Source organism: Sceloporus occidentalis, unplaced genomic scaffold, assembly GCF_023333645.1.
Source record: "Sceloporus occidentalis isolate IW3139 unplaced genomic scaffold, rSceOcc1.0.p SCAF_2, whole genome shotgun sequence".
Lineage (NCBI taxonomy): Eukaryota > Metazoa > Chordata > Lepidosauria > Squamata > Phrynosomatidae > Sceloporus > Sceloporus occidentalis.
In genome coordinates this window covers 194,996,756-195,006,201 of record NW_028316982.1, presented here as the reverse complement: position 1 = coordinate 195,006,201, position 9,446 = coordinate 194,996,756, and the positions used below count along the sequence as shown (strand labels likewise).

The 9,446-nt window shown below is 41.1% G+C and overlaps 1 protein-coding gene across 1 annotated transcript in view; it reads left to right on the top strand.

Moving 5' to 3' along the window:
* The window catches only part of CUNHXorf38 (chromosome unknown CXorf38 homolog), a 14,285-nt gene continuing 4,839 nt past the window's right edge, over positions 1 to 9,446 (top strand). The window contains exons 1-5 of the mRNA XM_089511852.1: positions 1 to 246; positions 4,469 to 4,603; positions 4,923 to 5,045; positions 6,199 to 6,348; positions 8,013 to 8,180. Coding sequence (XP_089367978.1) covers positions 16 to 246; positions 4,469 to 4,603; positions 4,923 to 5,045; positions 6,199 to 6,348; positions 8,013 to 8,180 — 807 coding nt within the window. The 5' untranslated portion in view covers positions 1 to 15. The remainder of the gene's footprint in view (positions 247 to 4,468; positions 4,604 to 4,922; positions 5,046 to 6,198; positions 6,349 to 8,012; positions 8,181 to 9,446) is intronic.

The following is a 9,446-nucleotide window of genomic DNA, read 5'->3' as shown; positions in this document are numbered from 1 at the left end:
CCTGGGCCTGGAGTGATGATGATGGCGCTGGCGGAGCTGGCCTCCCGCCTCAACTGCGCCGAGTACAAGAACTGGCTGAAGGCCGGGCAGGGCCTGCTGCTCCTGCGGGGGGCCCTCCAGGGCTTCGCCGGGGAGCAGGTCCAGGCCTTCCACCGCAGCATCGCCGCTCGCCTGGCAGCAAGGCCGCAAAAAGGGCCGCCTCCTCCTCGGTGCAGCGGGAAGTGCCCCCCTCCTCGGGGGAAGCAGGTCAGGAGGAGGCCGGCAGCCAGCCTCTCCTCCTCCTCCTCCTCACGCCGAGGCCCTCGGCTCGGCTGCTGCCTGGCGGCCTTCGGAGGAAGGGGCGACGAGGCAGCTCTGCACAATGCATGCGGGGCACCCCTAGGCTCCACCGAGTAGTATTGTTACTAAGACCATATGATAGGGAGGGGGATGGCTAGCCTCCGAGGAAGAAGGGGCCACTGAGGTGGCATTTAGTATAAAATAAGTAAAGTGTTAAAGCATATATTTGTATGAAAGAAGCGTAATAATTGGTATTGTAAAATTTAAAGATATTAATAAAAAATTAGTAATATCATATTAAAATATATAATAATATTATATATATATATATACACACACACACACACACACACTTTTATATACTTTTATCTATTTTATCATTTGTATGTTCAGTGCTGTGCAAATCTACAGCACTATATAAATAAAGCATAATAGTATTATATATCAAATATCTACTAATGTTATAATATATAAATTATATTACATATTATATTATATAATATATATCAAATATCTATTAATATCTACTAATGTTATAACATATAATTATATCATATTACATTTTATATTTTATAAAAATATCTCATAATGTTATAATAATGATATAATATATAATTATATTACCTAATATATATATATATATATATATATATATATATCAGATATCTAATAATGTTATAATATATAAATTATATTACATATTATATATCTATATAAAATATCTAATAATGTTATTAAAATATCTTAAAATGTTATAATATATAATTATATTATACACTCATCCTTCCATATTTGCTGATTTGATATAGACGGATTTGATTAATATGTCCTCTCTAGGAATATCTAGGTCCTCCAGTGCTACTCTGTGGTCAACTTTAACCAAAAGTTGCACCAAAAAACCTAGCAAGAAAGATTCCTAGAGAGAATACTCTACTTGGCCTTTGTAGCTCCTCCAGTGCAGTTCTATGGTCAGTGTCTGTTGGACGTTGACCACAGAGTTGCACCAGAGGACCTAGAGATTCCTAGAGAGGTGTCCTCTCAGGTAAAAACTTGGTGTTTTTATTCTTTGTGTTTTTTCTATGTTCACAGGAGTCTTGTGCCCCTAACCCTAGCGAATATGGAGGGACAAGTGTAATATTATTATTTAATATATATCATAAGATACACATACACACACATTATACACACACACACACACTGAGGAATGGGTGTAAAGGAGTGATTTCCTCCTATTCCCTTCCCTAACCTCATGTACCCTTTTCCCACCTGTTTTGGAATATTCTAAAATCCTCTGGAATACACACACGCACACACACATTTGGAGGGAGGAGGGCATGGGAATCTTCAGGACGATTGGTGAAGATCACCTTCCCCCCTTTTAGCTAGGATCAGAAAACTCCCCCTGAGAACCATAGAATCATAGAATCGTAGAGTTGGAAGAGACCACAAGGGCCATCCAGTCCAACCCCCTGCCATGCAGGAAATCCAAATCAAAGCATCCCCGACAGATGGCCATCCAGCCTCTGCTTGAAGACCTCCAAGGAAGGAGATTCCACTACACTCCAAGGGAGTTTGTTCCACTGTCGAACAGCCCTTACTGTCCGGAAGTTTCTCCTAATGTTGAGGTGGAATCTCTTTTCCTGCAGTTTGCATCCATTGCTTCGGGTCCTAGGTTCTGGAGCAGCAGAAAACAAGCTTGCTCCCTCCTCAATATGACATCCCTTCAAATATTTAAACAGGGCTATCATATCACCTCTTAAACTTATTTTCTTCAGGCTAAACATCCCTCGTTCCCTAAGGCGTTCCTCATAGGACATGGTTTCCAGACCCTTCACCATTTTAGTCACCCTCCTTTGGACACGCTCCAGTTTCTCAATGTCCTTTTTGAATTGTGGTGCCCAGAACTGGACCCAATATTCCAGGTGGGGCCTGGCCAAAGCAGAGTACAGTGGCACTATTACTGCCCTTGATCTAGACACTATACTTTCAGACACTATATTACAGAGAGAAGCAGACTTGCCAGCTGCATTTGCTTGGCTGGATCCAACCTGTTATGTTTACTTATGCAGATTTCAATAGATGTTGCCAGTTTGTACATCACTAATGAAGGAAGGCTGTTTTGTCACAGAGAAGCAGTATAGGTATAGTAAGATTACTCTGGATCACGTCTTTTGACTTAAACTTGTATGGGAATACTTTTGGAAAACTGTTGCCAAGGTGCTTTACTTAATATCATGGTTAAGCCAGTGGCTATTAGAAAAGTTGCAAAGAAAATTAGATGTTTTTTTTTTAAAAGGTTCCTGGACAAAAACAAAATTAAAAAAAATATTTCTAGAGATGTATTTAAAGTAGGAAATCATTGCTTTGAAACATTTCTGGAAGTGATGGCACTCATGGCTAGAAAATGATTCCTCCAACATAGTGAAAAGAAAAAACTAACTCTGCCTGCTTTATTGCAGGTGTTACATTTCCTGTTTTGATTCCAGATTTTGATTTCTTGTTCAGCTACATTTCCTCCCATACTGGGAGGTCTGTATTTGTAACGGGAGGCAAGAGCTGTGTACTATGTTTGTTATTTCAAATCTTTTAAGATGAGTAGGAAAAGAAGGTTGGCCCTCTGCTAAGAGACATCGACAAACAACTCTCAAAATATATTTGGCTGGCAGCATTTCCTGATTCTTTGCTCAGCTGCCAAACTAATTTGGCAGTCGTCTTCACTATTGATGGCTCAAGGGTGCCAAGGTGTCATCACTCAAATTATTGCTTCACATAATGTTACGGCACAGAATTTATCAAAAGAGATTGGGCAGGAGGTACTTCTCAGTAATTAAGTAATTGACATTCTGCAACCAGCCTGTGATCATATGGACTCTGTATCAGGGTGGCAATTTATTTAAAATTACTAGATGATGGCCAAATAGCATCATTCATATTGATGATATGTCTCACTCAAATTATAAAGAAGGCATCAAAATATTTTAGATAGATAAGGCTGCATGGTTTTTGGCTCTCCTGCCAGTTTAATGTGACAAGCAGCAATTCAAGGTGCATAACCTTTAACTACCCTTCGTGCTTCATACTGGATAAGACTTCACCAGTTGAATGTGGCCTACCCAGACCACAAATTACCACTTGGAATGTATGCTATGGCAAACATCGTATAATAGACTATTGGTCTAGGACTGGGAAGATCAGGATTTAAATCCCCTCCTATCCCTCCTGAAGCTAACTAGGTGATTATGGGTCAATTGCTGTCCCTTTATTCAATTCCCTAAGCCCCTTGGAAGCAAAGTAGAACATAAAAGTAACAAACAATTTATATCATATAACTGAGCTTAGAGATAAAGGTAAATATAAATATATATTATAAACAATTATTAATAATGTATATAATACATTGATTATATTAGTTGTTACAAAATACTTATAGCTATTATAGATAGGTGAGCCAGTGTGGTGTACTGGTCTGAGCACTGAACTCCAGGAGACTGGGGTTCTAATCCTTATTCAGTCACGGATACCCACTGGGTGATCATGGCCAAATCAAATTCTTTCAGCCTCAGAGGAATGGAGTGGCAAACCCCCTCTGAATCTTGTTAAGAAATGACTGTGATAGGGTCACTGTAGGATCGCCATAAGATATATTAATCAAAAAGCAAAAACTATTGAATAGTACAAAGAGCCCTTCAAGATGAATACTCCTCTAAACTGGCTGCAATGCTTAAGATGTTCCACTGGTATGAATCACTCCCTCTGAGGCCAGAAACGAAGTGTCCAGTATCGATCATATGGCTGGGCACCTCACTGAGACCGAAGAGGGAGCGACTCACACCGGTAACTGTGTCAGACAGCACAGTGGGGCGCATGTAGAAACAACCACGCGGTATTGCTATGGAATGTTCTGAATTTTTCTGCAAATTCTGGAGCAAAGTGTGGATTCAGTGTGGAACTGTCCTTCCCTTGTGAAGATAGTCTGCACTTGAACCTGGGATTTGGCCCTGTGTTGTATAAACAGACCACAGTGAGGGCAGGGGGGACTAGTGTAATTGGCCTGGATAGAGGTGTCCCAGGTAGACACAGACTTGGAAAGCACCAGACTTGGGAAGGCTTCACTTGGGTAAAATACTTTAACCATTGAATGCTTCATATTATAAGGTCATTTATGTATGCTGCTTCTTTTGATTTATAGTTTCAGCCTGCCTGCTCCCTATGTAAAGAATGGAAAAAGGAGATTTTGAAACATCACACACACAGGACTGGGGAGGTGAACTGGGGAAACTGCAGGCCTTGGCTCTGGCCTTCTAACTCTTGGGAGATTGCAAAGGTAATTCCTGATGGTTCTGTATCTTTTCCAAGCATGATGATGGTGAAGATGATGATTTTATACATCATCTGTACAACAGATAGGGAAAATGTGACACATGAACCCCAGTTTTGGAGATTGTATTTCATATAATATCTGATTAACTTGGTGCTTCATTCTGAAAAATGAAAGCAGTGATGGCTTAAGGGTATTTGACATGATCCAGGAAATTATTTGGTGTGTTTTTATATCAGGTGTAGAAGGCTATTGGATGGGAGGTTACTGAAGGCTGTGTGAGATGTGGCATGCCCCATTGACTGTGTTCTTCTTCATTGCTTAGGCTTACATGCCTCGTGGGAAAGCTGATAGTTGTGGCCCTGACAAATGTGATGCATCAGGACTCTTAAATCTTTTTACCTTCTGTGATCACTTCAGCAACATTGATCAAAAGAAAATCAGAGAGGTAATTCAAAGACTGATGTTGACATCCTTTCTTCATTCTCAATAGGTTTCTCAAACACATCCACCAATTTCCCACCATTGATCTCCTTTCTCTTCTAGCAAGCTCCCTGTCTGTGTACAGTGTTGGTTCCCTGCATTCTCTATAGAAGAAATAATAGCTTGCTTATCCAGAAGCAGCATCTCACAATAAAAGTCCAGAAAGGAGGAAACAACACCACTTCTTTTCTTCTGAAATCTCTGCCATTTATGGGGAATTAGGGACAAAGAAGGAGTGATTTCTTTTCATGATTTAGCACAGGTTGGAAAAAGTCTGGGCCATGAACCCATTTTTGAGGCCTCCAAAAGCCCACTGGACCCCATTTTAATAAGGTTTTTTTTTGTTGTTGCCTGAAGCCACAAAAATGTACAAGAACTCCATGTACATGTTATAGATGAGCACCCCATAACTCCCAATCCTTGTTTTTTTAGGCTGGAAGCCAGCTGAAAATGGTGAATAGAAATGACATGATGGCCCTACCAATGCAGTGAAATCTACTAGTGTGGCCTATGTGGTGGCAATGGGGAATTGGCCCCCACCCCCTGTGCAGTTACTCATCCTAATTTAGAAGAACTGATTTCAAAATATTATATCCATACCTTTAGTTGTTGGGTAGAAGCAAGAATTACAGTAGCTGTTGCTTGTCCTATAACCAGGTAACAAACAAGACCCACTGAAATTCACTTTTCTATACAGCTGTTAAAGGTACAAGGGTCTTCTCCAGTTTTCAAGGTGGCCAGTCTTACTGCTATTGACATTATTTGTGCTCCACTTTTTCTCAAAATTGGCACACAAGATGGCTGTTCTCTTCAGTAGACTGTGTATGCCTACAGATGAAAAAATAAAATTTGGTAAAATATAGTAAACTTAAGGTTGATTGTGCAGGCTATTAGAAGCACTGATGTCTTTATTCACCTGCACAGTCTTTACCACATGGAGTATTTCCATGCCAGTGACATTGACAATAGCCTGTGACTGTGATGTAGACATATATCACTCATTTAGGCCTCATTCCTCTGCCACCTCCCACAGCGCAGGACTGTAACTTAGTAATTACTTTCTGTAGCTCTTGCTGCGTTTACAGTCCACCTGTTTTTCTTTATGTTTGCATCTCTAGGTGATTAAGTGCCGCAATGAACTAATGCACTCTTCAGACATGAAAGTCTCTTCTTCTTGGCTGAAGGAGTTTGGCAATCATGTCCAGAATTTGCTAAGCGAGTTCCAGGATGTTCCCGAGGCCCAAGCAGCTAGTACAAGGATAGAAAAGGTAAAAATTTCAGTCCTACTAGTTTCGCTGCTATTATTCATTATGATTATCAGCATTATTTTTTGGCTATGCATTGCAGTGAATATATAGTTTTATGGTCTGTGAATATTTGTGTATAATTGGGAGTATAGCAAGCTGTTTCAGAACTTGTTTCCTGGGAGGGGAACAAGCATTTGTGTGGATCAGCAAATGGGAACATGGGTTTCGTGTAGATTAACATGGTGCAGTACAACTATTGCAATTGCCTGTCTAAAAAGGACTGAGTATAATATAACAAAAAGTGTGTGTGTGTGTGTGTGTGTGTGTGTGTGTGTAACATGAGCTTTCATGAACTGGAATTAACTCTTGTCAGATATAGTCTTGTCAGTATAGTCTTAGAACAAGGATTGGCGAAATGTGACCTTCTGGATGATGTTGGATTGCATGTCTCACCAGCTCCTACCCAGCATAGCAAATGGTTGGGAATACTGGAAGTTGCACTCCACAGATGTCTGGAGGGCCACCCTGTTGTGTGTGGACTATCAACATGATTGTTAAATTAGGTTCAGAAAGTAATGACAATGACAGTTTCTGTTATGGAAAGCCAACATGGCAAAGTGGTTTAAGTGTTGGACTATGACTCTGGAGTTCATGGTTTGTTCCTTCTCAGCCCTGAAACCCACTGTGTGAACTTGGATAAGTCACAGTATCTCAGCCTTAGAGAAAGGCAATGACAAATCTCCTCTGAACAAATCTTGCCAAGAAAACACCATGATAGAGTCACCTTGCGGTTGCCATAGTCTGAAATGACTTGAAGACACACAACAAGAAAAATAAACTTATTGTAGGGCAGTTTTGTAGGGAGATGACAGGCTTTAGACTGTTTGCCACTTGAAGAAGAGAAAAAAAATGCTATGTATACAGTCAATGTGGGAGAATAGAAAAGACAGGATACAAGAAACCATTTTAGGCCCCATACAGACAGGCCAAAATAAAGCTGCTTCGGGTCACTTTGGAGGTACGCTGTTTAAATGCTGCATGCGTCCTAAGAGTCCGGAAGCCGTGCCAAAGCCATGCCCCAGTCCTAAGGACTGGAATGCCGCTTTGGCTCAGCTTCTGGCCTCTTAAGATGTGAGTGTCATTTAAACAGCATACCTCCAAAGTGACCCGAAGCAGCTTTATTTTGGCCTGTCTGTATAGGGCCTTAGTTACTTCAAATTTAAAATAAAATTCCAGTTATAAAATAATGTTTTGTGCTGTAGGCCCTTGTGTTTTATCACCGAAGTTCCTCTTCAAACTTCTTAGCATCAAAACACTTTCCTAAGTGGTAGCAAAATCAAAGGAAAAACAGACTGGAATACTCTTGATGACATACATGCACATAACTTGGGGTTGTGTGTGTCTTAGGTCTTGTTTGGGACAGTGTGCATGGGGGCATTCATTATTGATAAAAGAGAGACTTTGTGAACTCAGGCTTTACCTGCAAGTTGGAAAAAACTTAAAGGCACACAAGAAGTATCTGAAGGGATACACTCCTTCAAAACAGTATCTTTATCAGATATTGTACTGGCATTACTTGGAGTTTTTTAAATCCAGGCCTTTAGGTCATGACTTCCTTACCAAACCAAATAGCGTTTTTATAAGGTAGTTTTCTGTTTGTTTGTCTCTTTTCACCAACCAAATAGCTCCTGTCATCTGACTGGGCTGTTCATGTACCAGGGGAAGATCAGCTTGATGGACTGGAAAGTGAAATAAGCCAAATGCAGATGAGTGAAATAGAGGCAGAACTGATAAAAGAGAGACTTTGTGAAATCAGGCTTTGCATGGAAGAGCAAGAAACAATGTCAAAAGAGGTAAGAAAATTGGAAACATCAAAGCTTAATTAGATATTGAAGTTTATTGTTCCCTTCCTATAGGAAGCTAGTCTATTTAGAATGGGATGGACAATCCAATTCCAGAGGTTGGATTGTATCAGCTGTCACTTCTAGCCAGCATACTCAACAGTTTGTCAACAAAATTTTTCTTAGGCAAGGAGTAACCTCTCCATGATTTGAAATTATATCAGGTTTCATATGAAGCAAACAGTTCAGATGATTGGCAGGCTACTCCTTGCCTAAGAAGAATGGCAAGAATTCTGTTGAGCAGTTACAAATGTGTAACCTAGAGTTACACACTTGTGATTTTTTTTCATATTCACGATCCCTATGTAACCCCAGGTTTAGTTTAGGGGCTCCATAAGGACTGTGAAAGTCCTCTAATTTCCACTTACCGGAGCAGTTGCAATCAATGGGGGTTTGTTCTCTTGTCCAATCCGGAAGCAGCTGGCTGACCATTTGCCCCCATGCACAAGTGTTGTCTGAAGCAAGGGGGAATTATAAGAAGGGTCTTGCTTCTGCCTATTGCAGCAGAGATCACTTATGGGAGGAGGTGGGAATGTCAATCAGGTGCTTCCTGACCAAAATCCGTCCATATCTCTCAGCTTCTACTGCAAAGACTTTGGTCCATGCCCTAGTGGTCTCTCGACTACTGCAACCTTCTCTTGGCAGGGCTTCCTCTCTCTCACCTCCATCGATTTCTGTTCAGCACTCAGCTGCTCGTATTATCTCACTCGCTCGCTGGTATGACCATGTCTCCTCCCTGTTGTCATCCCTTCACTGGCTCCCCTTTCCCTTCCACATTCGGTATAAGCTTCTCCTGCTCACCTTTAAAACCCTGCATGGGCTGGCCCCTCCCTATCTGAACTTCTTTCTCCCTACATCCCCACTCGTTCCCTCCGTTCTGGTAACCAAGGTCTCCTGTCCCAGCCCAGGATTTCCACGGCCCCATCCTGGATTCGTCCCTTCTCTCTTGCTGCCCCTCACTTCTAGAACCTCCTCCCCTTACAAGCCTGACTCAACACATCTCTAACCAGCTTTAAAGCCAAGTTAAAGACCATATTGTTTAGCGAAGCGTTCCCAGGGAGTCTGTGATTGTGACCTGGTTGTTCTGATGCTTGATTCAGTACTGGATATTTGTTGTTTTACTTGTTTCTTATGAAGTTTTTAATTTGTTGTTTTAACTTCTAGATTGTACGCCAGAGGCAGGCTTTTATATTTTTTAGATTTTACCTGGTTTTGTAC